This window comes from Falco biarmicus, chromosome 1 (genome assembly GCF_023638135.1).
Source record: "Falco biarmicus isolate bFalBia1 chromosome 1, bFalBia1.pri, whole genome shotgun sequence".
NCBI lineage: Eukaryota > Metazoa > Chordata > Aves > Falconiformes > Falconidae > Falco > Falco biarmicus.
In genome coordinates, this window is record NC_079288.1 from 89,910,425 (window position 1) to 89,929,997 (window position 19,573).

At 37.2% G+C, this 19,573-nt stretch overlaps 1 protein-coding gene across 5 annotated transcripts in view; it reads left to right on the forward strand.

Annotated features, from left to right (window-relative positions):
* The window catches only part of CLCN3 (chloride voltage-gated channel 3), a 70,825-nt gene that overhangs the window by 1,102 nt on the left and 50,150 nt on the right, over positions 1 to 19,573 (forward strand). For 4 of the 5 annotated variants that reach the window (XM_056346207.1, XM_056346198.1, XM_056346236.1 and 1 more), the window contains one exon: positions 13,736 to 13,911. The exons of the other annotated variant lie outside the window; for it this stretch is intronic. In XM_056346207.1, coding sequence (XP_056202182.1) covers positions 13,752 to 13,911 — 160 coding nt within the window. In that variant the 5' untranslated portion in view covers positions 13,736 to 13,751. The remainder of the gene's footprint in view (positions 1 to 13,735; positions 13,912 to 19,573) is intronic. 5 annotated transcript variants of the gene reach the window in all.

Genomic DNA, 19,573 nt, shown 5'->3' on the forward strand with positions numbered 1-19,573 from the left:
TAGGACAATCTTTTGACGTTGTGGGACCTCTGAGGTTCCTGGTACAGAGTTTGTGAAAGAAATGAAGTTCATGATTAAGTATCAGAAGTATTGGTGCTTTTTGCTTTTGGACGCCTTGCTTCTTGGTGGAACTGTGAAGGGTTTTATGTTCTGTTATCCCTTGGCAACATTGATGCTTCTTTGCAAAAACAGCTATTGGAATGAAGGACGTGCTGGTGTGATAGTTTTGAAAGCAGATAGTTATCGATACTGTTTATTTAAGGAAACTTCAATATACTGTAATGTAAAAATAAAAATATCATTTGTGTGTTATGGGAAACATACCTTTGTGAGGTAAAATAAGGCCCTAGAGCTCTCCAATTGTCACTCATTTTTGCTAAGATAAGTCTTTCACTGGCTAACTGATGTAAATTTAATGTCTTGTTGGTTGGCAAGCAGATGCAACTTGCTGCTCTGTATTCTGAGTTGTCAAAATGGGAAGTGGTTCTGCTCTGGGAAAACTGCAATTAGGTTGAAACTTACAGCTTAAAATAATACGACTTTCCATCTGCTCACAGTGCCTGTGAAAATAAAAAGTATATAGTGCCCAGAAAAATGGAGCTTGTTTTTTGTTTGCTTCTGTTTAGTATTGGTATCTGAGTCCTAAAAATTCTTTGTCTGACAATAGTAGATGTCATGCACAATGTGTGTTTCAGTATTTCTAGAAATATATTTTCCTTCTTCCATGATTCCCAAGGCTGTCTTTGCCCAAATCTTTACAACATCCTCTCGGTGAGTGGTTTACAATACCATCGTTCTCTCTGTGGTGCATACTTGCGAGTTAATGTAATCCTGGGGTAAATGTCCTCTTTCACTTAATATTGACTTGTAATAAAAAGCAGCCTATCGAAATACTCCATGGGGAAAAAACACTTGAAGCTGTTGATCTTTGTTCTTCATGACTGCAATGCTCTGAGCCACTTTATGAATTTTCCTGCGTTTTTCTTTTGTGTTTGTATTTCCTCTTGTGCCCTCTTCTTGTATTTCCTCTTGTGCCTTCTTCCACACCTGATGTTTGTCGCAAACTGATGTTTCAGTAACCTGCAAGTGAGAACCCACTGTGTGCTGGCTTCTATGAACAGCGGAGTCTAACTGCATGGTGTATGTTCTGTCATTCACTGAATATACGCTTTGGCTCTCCCCCCCCCCCCCCCCCCCCCTTTGCTTTGGGTGCTTTGTGAGTGCGTGTCTTACTTTGCTATTTGAACAGCAGAGTTGCATTCTTGGAACGCAAGCACTAAAGCTGGGACAACTGTTCCAGATTCACAACCATTGCCAAAAGGCGTTCTAGGAACATTCAGATATTTTTCCCTCCCCTTATTTAAGTGACTTCATGTGCACGTGGATAAGTATTACTGTGCAGATCAAGTTTTCAGTGTAAAGCCTTACAATAATTCAGCAGTAGGGATATTTTTTAACTTGGTCACAATAAAAAAATGGAATAGCTCTACTGTTGAAGACATTTGTGCCAGAAAGAATAGTGCTAGTTTGAGTTGTTTGAAGTGTTAATTTCCTCATTCTCAGACACTAGGTTGCACATTCCTAAATTTCTTGCTTTGGCACCTCCTTGGCAGCAGCAGTAACCCAGTATCTCTGAAAGCAGTCGGCAGCAGTAGCGAGCATGTGCGTGAAAGCACTTACACACCCTCCCTGCTAATTTTCCCGAAACTAAGATTTTGATTTTACACCTGCGTGCTCCAAGAGCAATTTCACAATTCTGTGCTCCCTGTGTCAGGCTTTCCCTTATGTCATAATGTGAAAGTGCAGGTTCTGTGTTGCCTGATTTCCTGAAGCTGTTCAGGTGTCAGGCCATCTTTTTACACGCCAGGCTCTGCAAACTGAAGATGCTCAGAATGTTGGAAAGTTGACAGTTATAAATTTTAGTAGCTGTTTAACTTGAAACTTGCTTTTGCATTTTGGAAGCTTTTAAAAAGTAATCTGAGAGAATAATGTTTAGATAAACCAGTGCTCATTTAATTTGATTCTGATAAGAAGGTTGTAAACAGACTGTAAAAAATTATATTTGTTGGGGCAAGTGCTCTGCTCTAAAAAGAGAGAAACTGAAAAACATAAAATGTTGAGATAATGGTCACACTTAATGATCTGATAATATCTGTCATAATCAGAGGGAAGAGAGTTGACAAAGTTGCTGGGCTTCATGCATAATAGAAAGGATTCTAGGCAAAACTGTTAAAATAGTTGTAAATCTGTTTACATCTGAAGTGTCCTTACTTGTATTACGTAGTAAGTGATCTTGAATAGGTATTCCTGAAAGAATGGCAAGAAGAGAATTTGTAACTTCATAGTGGGTACTGGTGGTTATTTTTAATGACTTGCAGAGCGTCTAGCCCCTTGAACTTTCTAGACATTAGAGTTTTTTGTTTGTTAAGCATTTTGTTTGGGTTTTCTAGTTACAGGGGTAGACTTACTCTGGAAGGCTAAGGAGGAATAGTAAATTAAAAAGTGAATTAAGTTCAGTCCTAAAGCACAGACCCTTTGGTAAAAATAACCCTTGCTGTTATTTTTTTTTCTTATTTTTGGTATATTTTGATAAATTTCTCTAAGAAGTTAATGAAAGAGGAAGTATTCAAATGTGCATTTTGCTTGTTTGTACTGCAATACAGTATAATGAAGAAATCTTTCCTAATAGAAAGAGTAAAAATGTAATTTCACTTCAGTAATTTGTTTAAATAACAGATAGAGCTACTGAGGTGACAATATTTTGACATCCTGACAGTTAAAATTGAAGTACTTTTTTTTTTTTTATGAAAGATAAGTTTGTGTTTGCGTTCCTTCCACTCCTATCTCCAAATTTGTGTTCTGTGCCAGATTTTTGGGGGTTTTTATATTATATCTGAAGTTCTTGATCTACTGCAGCTTTTTCCCTGAGGTTTTTGTTATTGATGTGTCTCATGGATGTGTTTGGGGAAAAAAGAAAAGCATGTTTCTCCATATGCTTCTGAACATGCTTATTTTCAGTTTCTGAAAAGTGAGTCTACAAATGTTGGAAAGGGCTATCTCTGGGAAAGAAAATAGAAGGTTGTTTTTTAATTATTATTTGACTTTTTGCTGCTTGTCTTGCAGAAAACTTTTATTCTCATATGGAGCACTCAAGAATGAGTAAACACTTAAAATCGCTATTGGTCTTACAGGCTTACCAGTTTTCTTCTGTTTTGTGCCAATGGGAATAGTCTCTTAACTTAGGCAACAAAGCATGTAAGACTGCAGAACACTTGAGGAGACATAACAACCTGTGCACTGAGTATTCACATTATTACCACAGTAAAAAAAAAACCTTTTCGCTTTTTGGATAGGTAGAGTATGGATTATTTTTTAATAAATTCGATTTATCAACCTGATAACTTCATGCTTGTGGTAACTGACCTAATCTCATTATGTAACACATTTAAGGTAACTGACCTTGTGTACTCTGTTAGCTAGAAGTCTATTGCTTAATCTTTTTTCTGTAATTTTCAAAATTAATAATGTCCCATGGAGCCAATTTCTTTATTACTCATCAAATACCCATCTCGATTCTTGCTTTCAGCTTGATACCACTATTTAACAGTAATAACTGCCCTCCAGACCCTCCTACCAGAAACTTGTCTACCATTTGTAGACCCTGACATAGTACACATAATTTTAGAAGTTGCACTTGCCAACCAGCCAAACAGGTTTTACAGCTGGAGGGAAGAATATTCAAGTGAGGAGAACTTGCTGTGCATTCAGAACTGCTAACACACTTGATTCCATGAACATTTCACTTCTGGTGGTGTTTGTGCATCTAGGGTTTCAATACCTTTTTAAAAAAAAAAAAAAGAAAAAAGAAAATTACCAAATTTCCTTTGGTTAGCAAACATGTTTTTGTTAAAAAACGCAAACAAGCCGTTAACAATCTTCTTTATTAACATCAGAGGTTCACAAGTCTTTCTTAATAGATATATTTATTTATTTAATCCTTTGAAGAGGACCAGAATTGAAAAGGACCAGAATGGTTGGCTACTGTATTTACAAAAACAAGGTGACTTCTGTCTAGTACAGCCAAGAAGGTCAGCCATGAGCCAGATGCGGGTGTTGATGCAGATCACTTCAGTCCTTCCTCACCTTGCTGCCTTGACACTGCTGCTTGAGAGGATCCAGAGCAAGAAAAAAACCCAAACCTTTTGCCAGGGCTTCTAGCCTTGAAGTTTGAATAGCTCTGCATCTGTTTATTACACGTACCAAGAAGAGCTCCCAGCCTTTTTTATTTTTTGATGACCAGGGAATGAGTTCCTCATTAGCTGGTATTTTCTTCTCTTTTTTTGGTCTGAAAATCAGTATGGGGAGAGTAAATAAAGAGGAACCACCAGGGGTCCCCACAGGATTTCATAAGCAGTAGTGGCATGCCTGTGCTGTATTTCGGAGAGCTCTATCGGATTTTTTTTCTTGGTGTCAGGGGCTTTAGTGTGTTTTTTATAAAGCAATTAGGATTCAATACAAGGACTTTAAAAATATATGGTAGCTGCTGTTATTGAGAAGATGCTTAGAGTTAAACTGGGAATAGTGGTGCGTTTTCAGATTCCAATTTGACAATCCTGAATTACAATTTTGGCAATCAAGAATGAATACTTTTCATGTGCTTCTTTCTGCTGGTGTCTGTGCTCTCATGTGCTCTCTGTCTTGGCTTGCAGAGCCTTTTTTCTTGATGCTGTCTTACTGCCTTTAAAGTTTCTTTTTCATTCCTTGAGTACCTTCAGATCATTCAGATACAAATGTATTGAACTTGGATGAAATTTTCTGAAGGATACTCAACTCGGGTGTGACCCTGAACTTAAGAACCAGTGCAAATAGCTAAGGACTGTTCAGTGCATGTCTCTGAAAAGATAAAAGTAGTATGAGTAACAAGACTTCTGTAATTCTGGTGGTGTGAAAAAGCTCTGCTCCATTGTTTGTATAACCCTCAGATAACTGCAACACAAGTCCATATTAAAAAGGAGCAAAGTCCTTCAAGCATTTTGGAGAGAAGGTTGCACACTGTTGCTGTGTCATTTCATCGAACTAAAAATGAGCATTGTGGCCAAAGCCTCCACAGACAAAAGTTACATTGTCTGCAATGGAACCCACAGTCATAGTTCCTGCCCTTCAAAAGAAGAGTATTGGCATTTTACCTTTCAGTTGTTCAAAGGAATTTCAGTGTTATTCTCATCTGAAAATGATCACAGAACGAACACCAGAGATTTTTGTGCTATGGTGACTCTCCATCTTTTCTTTCCTGGACCTAATATTTGCAGGTATAGGTACTGACCCATTAGTTTAGAAACAAATACTACATCTTGTGTGTATTTTAGCCTTCCTTCAAAGTGGCAACCATGGATACAGTCGTTTACCATGACTTGGCTAAGGATTAGTACTTGCCTGTGAAACTTAAGGTTTTGAGTTATATTTGCTTTTATATTTAGTTCAGGTTCATGCTAAGGGATTATGTTCCTAGCTTTTTTTTTTTTCTTTTTAAATTGTTAACTAAAATCCCCTTTAAGACCTTACCACTTCATGTAGCTGTTTATCACTCTGTGTGTGTGTGTGAGGCTACTCTTCAACTATGATGGCAGAGTTTTTTCTAATGTATTAATAAATGAGGTTAGTGTAGTAAATTTAAATCTGAGTTTTCAGCTAATCCAGCCAGTTTTGGTTAAAAGCAATTAAAAAATAATTGTTAGTAACTTGGTGAATGTGAAAGAAGCAATCCCTTCCATCAGGTAGGCTAGTATCTTTGTGTAAGGTATTACAAGTCTTCAGTCTCACAACTATGGGTAGCCATGGCCTTGGTGGTTAAGACATTTTAAAGTGGAGATGAAGTAGTTTTGAATACCTTATACAAACTAACGTCAATGCCCTTAATGTTTGGAGTCATATGACTTAGAAGCATGAGTTCAGTATTCATCCTGTAATTAGGCTGGCAGTTCTTAGGTTGGGTTTTTTTTGGTAAAGCTGAGATGATAGAGTGCTATAAAAATGAATATTTATTATTGATTCTCCTTTTGTGAAGATCAGATTTAGTGGTGATATTCTGTATTGGTATGTACCACAAAAAGCAAAAAAAAATTCAGGCTGTTGTTATGTTAAGCTTATATAACTAAGAATGGTAAGATTCAGTAGAATCTAGAAAGTAGATATGAATCTGTTTTCTTAAAGTTTTAAAGCGAAGATTGTCTTTGTGCTTTACAATTATTATCTCTTCATGTAGTTTTGTCTGTGTGTTTCTGCGTTTGTCCTTGCTTTCTTTCTTGTTTAAAGAATATTTGAGTGTGTCTCTTTCCTTCATGAATATTAATTTTATTTTGGAAGTAGCTGTGAATGGAAGTAGACTAAGCTTTACCTATGTATGTTTTTGGAAACTTTATTTTCTATTCCAGGAGTACCTGCTATGTAAAATCAAATGTTTTATTTTGTTTTTTAAACTCAAATAGCTTAAGCTGACAGTGTTCTTTTGTGACTTTATTTTTCTAAATATCACCTAAAAATTGAGCAAGATTCTTTCTCAGTAAACAACTGCCATAGGAGCAGTTCTGTTCCTTACATCAGTTAAGTTAGTTTCAGGTGGATTTTTGAATGCTACAGAGAATGATCTTCTGTGTATTTATTTTTCTAAGGTTAGCATATGTATTCCCTAATTTTTGACAGTTTGGGTTCTTGGGCATCCTTCAGACTTTTTGTGGTCTAAGCTGACTTGAGAAAGTTCAGGAAAGCTACTGTTTCACTCCTTTCCCATTCTGTATGTGGTTTCAAGTGTAAGATTTTTTTGAGCCTTTTTATGAAGAAATAGTCTGCTAGTGATCTAAAAATTGCAGTGAGAAATTCCTCACAATTTGTTCACTACTTCTTCAAACCTGGAGTTTGGAAGATGAGTAATGTTCTTATCTTGCTTAACTCTCTTCACATGACAGGCAAAATGAATAAATGGAGGCTAGGTATGCTGGGTCTGCATAAAATGGGAATGTAATTTTGATGCTAGTGGGACTGAGGATGAAAGAGTGGCCACAAGATGGTCTTTATTTTAAAACTGTTGTAAAAGTCAGATTGATTCTGAGCTCAATTCTTCTTGAAGGGCAGGTTTATTTAAAAAATAAAAAAATACACTGTATTATTTTAAATTAACATAATATGGGAGGTTTGGAATGAAGTGTTCAAAGCTGTTCTGGACTGCTTCCATCTTGTAGGCCATTCTGACATACCCCCATGTATGGAATATATGTGAAGATTTTGAGTGTGGGGAATGTTTCTGTCATCTACCTGTTCTTAAAGTGTGTGGTAGTTGGATACTTTTTTTAATAATATCATGTATATGGAATTCCTGACTATTGCATAACAAAATCAGTCTGGAAGGTTCTCGCTAGTTAAAAATGTTTTAAATCCTGTAAAAAATTTTGTAAAAATATTTGTAAAAATATTTTTAGCAAATGACTCTTCTGTTGCTATCACTGCATTTCCTCTACTGTAGAACACATTCTTATGTGTAAAGATTGTATTATTAATTTTAATGTCATCTGCTTTTGGTTTATGTCTGCATAGCACTTCTCACTAGATGTCCTCATGTAGGGTTTGCAAGAAGGTATGTGTGAGTTAGGGAACAGATGACTGTCTTTTAGCTCTTAGCTGTTAGTACTGAACAGAAAAATTGACTATTACACTGATTTTTAGGGAAGAGCTCTTCTGTTAAAATCAGTAATTGTGAGGTTTTATTGGTTTGGTTTATGAGGTTTTTTGGGTTTGTTTATTTTTAGTTTGGTTTTTGTTGTTGGTGGGTTCTTTGTGTGTTTACTTTCAACTATTTGAAGAAGGTTTGTAATCTGGAAGAGTATATTTAAGTTTTCATTCCACCCTCCCCTATGGGGAAATAACAAATTTAAGATGCCTTTGTTTCCTGCCACCCCTTTGAGATACAGGAAAGTGGTTTTACGTGTTTTTTATGGGACAACAGAGCACGTACCCAAGATTTACAGATTGCTCAGGTTGACTGACAACAAATGTCCTGTAAATCAGACTTCTTAGTGTCCTACTCTGTCTTCTCCAGAGAAATTTATCAGCACTGGAAGTGGTTTGCTCAGCTGACTCTTCTCTGCATGACCTTTTATATAGAGAGCTTGAAAGATAAGCAGGATGTGTGGTGTTTGAAAGCAGAGAAGTGCATGGGGTACTAGACTGTGCAGAAAACTGCAATAGCCTTATATGCTTTTTCTCCTACTAAAATAGCTGTTTCTGTGCTCATCTCCTTTACCAATGCTGTTCCTGCCTGCATTGTATTTAATTAGATCTTTCACAGTTCAATATAGCTGTATAGTGGTTACTTTCTTCCCTGTTCCTAGTCATAAGAGGTAAGACATGCTGCTTTAGCTGCCTGTTCTTTAGTTTTGTGGTTTTTGTTGGTGGCTTTGTCTTGTTTTCAGGTTTTTTGTTTAATTTTTTTAGTGCCAGAGGCTTCTCTGTTGACATAGTTTGCAGGAGAGTTTTGGTGGGTCACGACATCCTGGAAATACCTTAGTGATGGAAGTGTGAGAGGTTAGTTGCAACTTCTTCACTTTGCAGTCTTTTTGTAGAAGACTTGTTTATGTGACTTGACTCAAGTTCGTTGCCTGTTCCAAAGGCTTCCTGCATATAGCTTAGATTTTTCTTTTGCTTATTCTTACAGTGCATTACTGTGGGGTTTTTTTTGGTTTTGTTTTGTTTTTCAAAGATAATCTGAAGCATTTTTGAGTCTGCTGAGGTATCTGGACTGGAGTCTGGATCAAGATGCTTCATAGAAATAAGTTAAAGGTAGTATCTTTAATGTTCACATTAATCCTTTGCAATCTCTCTTCAATTTTTACAGTAGTCTAGGTTGAAAAAAAGGCTTATTACTTAAATATTTACTGTAACTAGCATTTATGGGGGTTCTGGTGTAGGGTTTTTTGTTTGCTTTTCCAGGACACTAGGTTTGGCTAGCATTCAGCCAGTAGCTTTTTTTCCCTGTTTACAATTTCTCTTGAGTAACTTCCTTCTTTCCCCACTTGTCTTCTAGTACTCATTTGGATAGGGCAGGGAATCTGTGAAATGAATCTGATGTAAAATGGCAAGTTGGCTGGTTAGTTCTCTCTTCACAACTCTGCAGGCATTTGCAGCCTCTCTTGTATGAATGCCCTCTTCTAGTATCCACAAAGGATAATCTGCACCAGAGTGGGTCAGGCATGATACTCGTTCTCTTCTGGCTGTTGTAACCATAGCAAACTAATATTCCTTACTCTTCCTTTTCTTTATTGCTGTTGCCAGCAATCTGTTTCTGAGGAGGTGTCTGCTCTCTGTGTCCACGTCACTCCATTTTCTTCACTCAGGCAAGGCAGATGTCTTACCAGCTAACAGCATTTTGAGGTCACATGAGTGTACACGTGGAAGTTACCTTGAATGTTTAACACAGCTCAAGATAATGCATCCCTGACTTCGTATCCTAGTTTGTTAAACAAACATTTTTCTTAAAGGCACACAAAGAAACTTGTTGTTTGTTGACATAAGCTGTCCTGTCCTTACCTGCCCCCGTCCCCCCCGTCCCGTCCCCCCCCCCAAGTTGCAGGTAGTGGTGGACAACTTAGTAAAACTTAGTAACTGACATGCTCTCAAGAAGTAAACTTTTAGTCCAATGTGAAGTTTATTGAACAGTTAATAGCGTCCTCATGGTCTTAGTTTCCTGCATTCCTGCTTTTGCTGCATGCTGCTGTGAGGCAGTATCTGTAACACAGTGTCAGATGCAAAGCAGTTGGGGTGCTTGACTCTGGAAATTTAGAGAATTGATGTACAGTTCTTGGGAATCTTGGTTAAGGTCCTCAAAATGAATAGTTTTGGTATTAGAGCTTTTGTTTGACTGCTGGAGAGGTCTGTCAGTGGCAATGTCTGCGGCAGGATACATGTAGTGTTTCAAAACAAAAAGAGAAGGCCTGTAGTATCGTGCCTATCATGTAACTGCAGGCATGTATGTGCCAGAGGAGCTGGCATGTGGAATCATGTTTGTGGAGATATGATGCAGGGATTCTTCACAGTGTGCTTGGTCTGGCTCCGGAGAGTCTGTTGGTTTTGTTTGTCAGTTACTAATTGATGGAACTTCCCCTTCCACTGTAGTCTGAAAGTATTTTCTCAGTTACAGGAAGATTTAATATCTGTAATCCACTGTTCTGACATTTATCTAAAGTGATTTAAAAGGCATCCAAAGAGAGTGTTATTTCTCTTATTCTGAATAGCAGGTTTATAGTAAGATTAACTGAAGCTGTGCAGTTCAATATAAAGAAAATTGTATCTTTTTTTTAAAAAAGACATGTACAGTGTTCCACCTTTATACTGTAATAAATATTTCTGCTGAGAAAATTACAGGAAAATGTCTTGATTAGATGAAAAACCTGTATGTGGCTTCCAAACTGGGTACAACTAAAGACTAAGCTGACTTTAGCCATGCCTCAATATGCATCAAACCTAAGAAGAAATCATTAAAAAGAGAACTCACTACTCATGCCTCCTTAATTTGCATCTGTTAACACCATAGAGTCCATTCCCTCACTCAGTTAATTGCTTTTGCTAGTTGTGTTTCTGTCTGTGGTTTACAAGAGAGATACTTCTCACTTTTGCACACTAACGGTAAGGATCTTAAAGAGTTTTTGGAGCAGTTTGAATTTGAGTTTGGAGGCCTGGGCTTGACGCAAAAGTAGCGGTTGTTTTGAGGTCTAGATTTGCTGCCTCTCTGTTTTGATAAATTTAGAAACAACTTTTTGTGATTGCTAACTGAATGGTGATCTTTCTTCTTCTTAATTGTTCTCTCCTTTGTAGCAAAGATTACTAAATAAGTGGAAAAAGAACTACTAAAAAGAGTCAGTTATACAACAGGAGAACACAACAGACAAAAACTTAACATTGTGTTACAGGGGAATTTTTGTCTTGTGCTTTTTTTCTTCTAGTGCTGTTCCTATGGACAAGGCAGGAAAGTGTTCTGTCTCCTTGTAAAACTCATTAGAATGTAGAAAGTCAGATGAATGTAAAAGTAATAAAGATTTCACTCAAGCAGGAGGCCAGCTGGTAGATGAGTCTAGAATATAATTTCGTTGCATGAAGCAGGTGAAGGAAAGTGACCAATGATGCAGCAAGTGGAATCAATTCTAGGAAGTCCCAATTTCTCATTTCTGCTCTGTGTGTGGCTTCTGTTTATGATAGTACCCAACTGGTACTGACAGGGTGATACCAACAGGATTTTCTGTGAGCATAGTAATGAAATAGACTGGTTTTGATCTGACTTTTTTGGGGGCATGTTCTTTGTAGGTACTGTTTAATTGGAAATGCCAAAAATTACTGTGTGTGAGTGAAAAGTTAGTACCTGTTGAACAGTTTTAGGTGTACCTTCTGAATAAATTTAAAATTGATCTGATCTATTTGTGGAAAAAATGGAGATGCTTCCATTGTTTCCAGATACAAGCCACTGTGTTTTCAAATAGGATATGCTTCATAATATGGCAGTGTGAAATTTTTTGGCTGTCGGTTAAGAAACTTTCCACAGTGTCTGAAAAATGGTAGAAGATAAGATTTTTCACATAAAGATGAATGGAAAAAATGTATTTGAAGGGAGAGTATGTTTTAAATTGTAAATATTCAAAATACTTTTTTAAGGAAATGAGAATGAGTAGAGCCGAAGGGATCTGTCTTGCCCAATAGCAGATCTCTAGGGAAGAGTATTAAGAACCAAACAAGCATATGCACATCTCCAGAATGCACTCCTAGCCTCCAGCATTTCCACCAGAGGTGTCATCTTTAATAGCTTTTCATGATTTTTTTTTTGTCTTCTGTGACCTTGTTAGGCTGCTTTATGAACCATCACATACTTCTGCAAAGTGGCAAAGAATTCACCACTTCCATACATGCTGTGTGAAGAATCAGCCCTTTATTCTCTGCTTGTCACCTCACCTCTTTCATTATGACATGTAGGGACTATTGAAAACCAGCTGATGCTCTTCACCTTCTTCATGCCACTTGTGATTCTGCTGACATCTATTGTATTGTCTTCTATATTACACCTCTTCCAGACTGAAGAGCCATGGTTCATTTTGTTGCCCTGTAGAAGGAATGCTATTTTTCGCTCCGTTGTCACTGTGCTCTTTTGTAACCTTTTTCAGCTCTTCTATAATCCTTTTGAACTTCTGGCACTATGTAAAATATTTAAGGTGTGAATGAGCTGTGGATTTGTACAGGGGTTTAATGAAGTTCTCTCTCTTAACTGATAATTTTTGTATCAGATTAATCTGAGGACTGCTGGTGCAGGCTGAGCTCTTTCTTGTAACTTTATTAGTACATTTGTGAACAGTAGTAATGGGGTCAGAGCCTGTTGCTTTATAAGGTGAGATTGGTTCTGCTGCCTCATCACCATGTGACATTCATATTTACCTGTACAGAATTTTATGTCATCATCCAGCTGCACAATGCGGAGACTTCCTTCTGCAGCTACCCAGCAAACCTTGTTGCTTCATTTTTCACCGCTTCTTCTAGATAACTTAGAATGCTGAGCTGTTTGCCAGTATGGGAGAGCTGTGTCTGACCTCTACTAGTAACTCTTGATACTGGCCAATGAGTTTAGCTATACTTCACAAGGCTCAACAGCTGGGTAGCGGAGAGGGGTCTGAATTGGAAGTTCTGTTACCTCTTTTTATTGCTGCCAGCTGGCTGGAGGTTTACAGTGCATATAGCTTTGTATCAGTTACGGTGAATGTTTACAGAATTTGTGGATAGGTAGAGGAAAAAGGCTGTAAGGAAGAGATTTGGAGATGGACTGGGAGGTATCTTCTTTGGTTGGAGGGAATGAGACGTTTCTTATTACTGAAAAAATGCATGTTGAGCTGTTGTATGTTAATAAGAAGTGATGATATTTGAGAAATTATAAAGACAGAACTTCTTTGGATAAAGAAGAGTATGAAATCGAGATGTGATCATGTCTTGTCCTCCTTCCCACCCCAATCACCAAGTTACTTCTGTGGATTTAACTCTACAAGGCAAAGGAGGACTTGGCTTGAGTCTGTGAAAACTTGATGTATTAGTTTTATACTGAATGTGCAAAAGCACGTGTTGCTAATGCCTCGTTTTGTTTAAAAATAAAATAACCAAATAAAAGGCATATAGATAAGGGTTTTGAAAGCTTTGTGTAGACACAAAGATTTTGAAATGTTTTCCACTTCTAAATTTTCACTTTTCTGTGCAAAAGAATGAACAGCTGTTTGCACGGAACTATGGCTTTAGCCTGCCATCTGTTTCACTCCAAGCAGACACAGTACAAAGGTACCATGACTAAAGAAACTAATTTTTTAACCTTAAAACTGGCTGGATTTTGCACCAGCTCCATGGTACGATGCAAATTCATACGCATGGGGCATGTACATTCCAAACACCTGTGCTTCAAGTGAAATACTTGCATGATGATAACACTGAAATAAGGAGAGTGCAAGGAAGGGGGTAAGGAGACATCATTCCATTAAAAAAACAATAATGTGTAAAAGGTTCTGTATATAAAATGTTCTGTATTACTGCTACTTTATTTGTAAGTTGTAGTATTGTGACCTTAATATATTTTCCCCAAAGCATGAAATAGAATTGTTTTATTTGATATAAACTTCTCGGTATTTTTTTTGCATATTCAAATAGAAAGTAACTCATTTTCTTTGTATAGGTTATAAAGCAGCTAAATGGAGTCTGAGCAGCTGTTTCATAGAGGGTACTATCGAAACAGTTACAACAGTATAACTAGTGCAAGCAGCGATGAGGAGCTTTTAGATGGAGCAGGTGTAATTATGGACTTTCAGACCTCTGAAGATGACAATCTCTTGGATGGTGATGCATCGATTGGTAAGTTAATGTTAATTTCAGCTTAAGAAATTATCTGGGTTTTATTTTTGTGGTTTTGTGGGCATTGGATTTTTGGTTTGAGGCTTTTTGGTTTTTTTTCATAAACAGAACCAACCCTTTTTCATGACTAATTGCTGTTTCTCTTTGGTTAATCTGTCCTTCAGAGGGATGCTTTAAACCTGAAAGTGGCTGAAGGTTGTTCTGTGTGCTTGCTGAACTGTTAGATTGTGTGGGATGACTTCTGATACAAGGCAGTTACTTCTGGCAAATGACAATCTTTCTGTCAAGTAGGGAAAAGATGGCTATTCTGCAGCTATCTGATCTTTCTTGCTGCAGCAGGACTTTGGAAGTCGCACTGTCTTCATTATTTCTTTGGGGCAGAAGTTAACAGTCTCTTAATTGTTACTTCTAGAAATAGATTTATTTCTGCTTGATTCAGCTTCAGATCTGTAAAACAGGCAAAAAACCTTGTTAAGTAGAGGTGGTGTTAGAAGCAACAGAAAACGCCATAGGAGCTGAACTTTTGACTAGGTAAAAAGTTGCAAAGAAAACGTCCTACTGTGAGCACTGATAAAAGCACTGAAGTAATACAAAGCTTTTTTCCTTTCACTCCATTAACTGCTTTGTTAATTAAAAAGTGTTGACATTCTCTTAGCAGTGGTCAGAAATGGGACCAGGAGGGAAAGTAATTTCTGTCGAAGATATAGTAAACTTCATAAATCTATATTTTTGTCACTTCCTCTTACTTTGTTTGGTTTCAAGCTCAGCCTCAAGTCTTCTATCACCCATTCCTTCCCATTAACATTTAGGTGTCTGTCTTCCATGCAGAGTCTCTTCCTTCATGCATTTTCCCGTTGCCACACTTAGGAATTGGATGTTGGCATTGTACTAGATAGTTGTGTTGAATCATTATAAGCATCCTTCTCATCTGTATTCCTTTTGTCTGATTATATATGTCTTATTTAAATGATCTTATCCTTTAATCATCTCTTTATTAACATATTTTTGTTCTGTTGAGTCTAAGTACAGGTGAATTCACCATACAGAACCTGTCCCACCTCCTGAGGAAGGGCAGGACTATCCCGGTAACTGAAAGATCCCATGCTTGTCATCATTGCAGGCCCTCCAGAGCATGATGTGAATGCAGAGGCGTTACACCTAGCTCTGTGCTTTAGCTGGTGAACCCTGCCATAATCAGGAGCCCGGCTTAAACAGACAGATTCTGGTTTAAGTCTGTAGGACCAGAAGGATTTATGAACCTGGTTTCTTAGCAACATGAACAAAATGGCAATAATGTATCTGTACTTAAAATGATTGTGGAAATAATGTAGTCAAATTGAAAGCTGCATCATGCAGAATGTAGGCTTGGAGTACAAAGGAGCACAGTCATGAGCTTATCCGATCCGGGTAGGTTGCCATGGACAATAGTTTGTTCATCATAATTTTACAGGTTATGTAATGAAATACAGAATAACAGATTTAAAAAAAAAGAAGACCATGCAATGAGGAGAAAATGAAGGATTATAAAATTATCTTTTTTCCCACCTTTTTTTGGCTAACGAAAATTGCACTATAAACTGTACATATATTAGGCAGATAAAAAGCTAGCAATATGGAATTTCTAAAGGAACTGTAGTTTCCTCCCTCATTCAGAGGGCAGTTAGTTAATAGAAGATAGTAGGCTTGGTAAGTCCCTTGGCTGTTAGGACAGCAATTCTATAAAGCCTGCCCAATACTGCCATTCACATTACCACTCATGCTTAAGTACTCAACTGAGGCTTACAAAGCCATTGAGGCTGTTATTCAATGGTGAATAAATATGTCTTCAGTTGAAAGCATGTGGAATTAGGAAGAAAATAGGAAAGAATGCTAAAAATAGATTAGTATAATTAATATTATTAAGACCATTTATAGTCTTATTTATTAAGACTATTAATAATAATAAAACTACTTGTTTTACGTGGGAAATTCTCTTACATGGGACTAAACAAGTGAACTTAACTGAAACCAGTTTTCAGAAAGTCTTATCACCTAGACTTTTGGATTTCTTTAATAATTAAGTGATAGAGATTTGCCTTTTTAGTGTCACCTCTGATTTGCAATTTGAATGGATTTGTGTAGTCCCTTCTGGGGTTTTCAGCATTCTCTTAAAAACAATGCTGTACTACAATCTTGTTTCTCTTAACACCATCTGAGAGATGTATGTGATCTGTCCTTTACTGTGTCATCTGAGAAGAAAACAGAAATTGTGAATATGTAGTATTATATACTTAATGCATATATTTATATATGTATAGTAATTATATCGTGATTAATTATATGTAGAATGTCATGTGCCTGTTATGTTTTCCAGTAGCTGTTTTCTTTGCATAAATTTTAGACTTCTAGTGGCAGCATTATGGAGAAAAAGTACAATAGTGAAATTGTAAATTCTTTGAGCATAGTGTGTGTTAACATGCTAAATAATCAAATTGCTATGCATGTGGAGGCTTGGATGGCTTGCACCAGAGCTCTGCCTAGAAGGGATGCTGCCTGTCAGCTTTGATCAGAACTTGCTTTTGTTGCTTATCAAAACTGATCTCTTTGTAGTACTGAAGTTAGTGTTTTTTCTTGTTGATCTGCTGTCTAATGAGAAGTATGGTGACCTTACACTGATAACAGAAGTATCTGCCTCTTTGTATGGAGGATGTCTTACCAGTGCTTGTACGTGCACTGTACTTCATGTATGCAATCTGTGGAGATCATTTTCATCATGACTTATTTCTTATTTTTAGACTGTTTGCCCTGCTTCTTGCTAGGTCAATTTAAGCCATGTTTTACTTAAAGAACTGATAGCTTTGCAATGTTAATAGTTAAATCATATAAGCTAATATTTACTGGTTTAAATTTTATAGAAGTTCTATACTATTTAGCTTGTAAGAAGTTGTTACACTAGGATAGTTCATTAGGGTTCTGTCACTTGAATGGAGGAAGAAAATAATTATTTCTAAACAGAAGTGAAATCTCCAGTTTTGAAATATATTATCAGATTAATATTTTAACTGAGGAGTATGAATGAGAAGATTAAATATCTGATCCATTCTTTTTCTCTCAGCACTGGCTTCCCTTGCCTGTCTCTAAAAGTTCGAGACATAGTTCTTGGGTACGGGCTGAGCTTGAACGGTATAACAAGTCTCTTCAAATGTTCAAAATTTTTCCTGTTATGACTCTGGGTTAGCCAACTAGTGACGTGAAACAGAGGTCTCTCATATCATATAAACATTTCTCAAGTCTGAGTAAAATGACGGAGAGAGAGACCTGCATCAGTTTTCACTATTATTTTTTTTTTTAATATGAGTGTACAGGAAGCTCAGCAGGAGGGGGATTTTTGTAGTGTTGTCGGACTGCAAATTTTTCAAGATACCGATGGAAATCAGATGATTAAACCTTATTTGCAGTAAAAATTGTTTGCAAACAAATGATCTCACTGGTGTTTACACCTCAAGGTACTTTGATCTGTCTGTGGGAGTCTGGGTCCTGAATGAGCTTGGCATTCTTTTCAATAGCTATAGTGATGATTCTTGCTTCAGTTGAAGGCGCTTAGTTGCTTATATTGTGACTTCAGCGTGGAGACAGTTTACAGTCTGGCATATGGTGTTAACATAAAATTGGCAATAGTTAACCTTAATATGACAACCTGTAAACTGGTAATTCAAAAGCTGCTGCCACAGCTGCTACTACGTCCTTGCAGTGATAGCAGTGCCACTGAAAAAAAATAATATGCCAACGGGTCATGATGTAAAATGCTGGAGCTCTCCTAAACTGACCTTATTCATGAGTTGAAGTCCTTTGCCTAAAGTGAGAGACCAAACCAGTCCCTCTGCAGCACCCTAAATGCTGGCAGTAAATCTATGATATCGTGAACTAATATTATGGCACTATTTGAGAAACAGGATGTAACTTTCAGCACGTGCAGGTGGTTCTATATAATCAAGAAACATGTACCACATCAGAGGTTAATTATTCAAGCAAGATGTAGAGATAATTATCTTTTCCAGCAACACATGAATGTTCTTTCACATATATGCTCATTTCTATTTAGCTGTTGCAGTTTATAAAGAAAAGAAAGAATACAAAGAAAAGAATAAAATAACTTATTTCCTGTGTAAAGAACTTAAGTCCCTGTTATATTCTTCATGTGTGGAAGGAAGTTGCATTAGCAGATTCTTCCTGTTGTCCAGAGCTGATACGAAGAAGGGTGCTCAAAATCATTTTGCACCATTGACATAGTTTGTGTTTTCCATGCATGTGGTATAAAACTGACTTGACTGAACAATCATTATGACAGTTTGACATCTCTCTTTCCTAAGTTACATACGACCTATTTTCCAAGTTAGCAATATTTGCATTACAGGGCTTATTGTTATTCTAAAGTAAGGAATATATTTGCTCTCAAATGATGCCATACAAATTGAAGCATGAGACAACAGGACTTGCTCTGATCACAAGGGCAACAGTGAGTGAGGTACAGCTAGTTTATTTTTAATAGTTAAATTGTCAGTAACAGGTTATCATTGACTTTTTCCTGTTGGATTGTAGTTACAGTTGCAGACGTTTTGACTGTGTGCCATATTACTAATGCGGCTGAACACAGGATATCTGACAATTACAGAATCATGGGGGTGTTTTACTACTTTTTATTAGTAATGCATGAAGTTAATTTTGTCCTTCTGGAACATAAGTTGGTATACGTTATGCTTACATGGAGAACTGGCAAATTAGTAAAGTTCTTCCTTCAAGGATTTCAAAAGTACTGGCAGAAAACAAAAAAATTGACTACAAGATACTTAGGTTAAGGGGAAAAAGAAGTTTTTATCTTAGTTACTGGATGTCATTATTGAATGAGTGAGTTGCATCTGTTTGAAATGTCTTTTGCATCTGCTGTGGTCTAACACCAGCCAGAAACTAAGTACTACACAGCCACTTGCTCACTCCCTGCCCACCTCAAGGGATGGGGAGGAGAATCGGAAAAGAATATAAAACTTGAGGGTTGAGATAAGAACAATTTAATAATTAAAATAAAATAGGAGGAAAAAACCAAAACAATAAGAACAATAACAATTGTAATGAAAAGGAGGGAGATGGGGAGAGGAATAAAATCTGAAGGGAAGGGAGGAAAAAAAGTGATGCACAGTACAATTGCTTGCCACCCACTGACTGATGCCCAGCCAGTCCCCCAAGCAGCAGTCAACAGGCCCTGGCCAGCTCCGCCCAGATTATATACTGATCATGATGTCATATGGTATGGAATACCCCTTTGGCTAGTTCAGGCCAGCTGTCCTGGCTGTGCCCCCTCCCAATTTCTTGTGCCCCTCCAGCCCTCTTGCTAGCAGGGCCTGAGAAACTGAAAAGTCCTTGACTTAGTATAAATATAACCCAGCAACAACTACAAAGATCAGTGTCCTATCAGGGTTGTTCTCACACCAAATCCAAAACACAGCACTGTACCAGCTGCTAAGAAGAAAATTGACTCCATCCCAGCTGAAACCAGGACAGCATCTTACCTGTTCATCGTGATAGTGATTTTCTTGAACTCTGTATTATTTTTGAACATGATTATTGTCCAAAATGAAAATTCACTTGATACAGTTTTAGTTGAACAGTCTGTAATGGTGTTACAGTG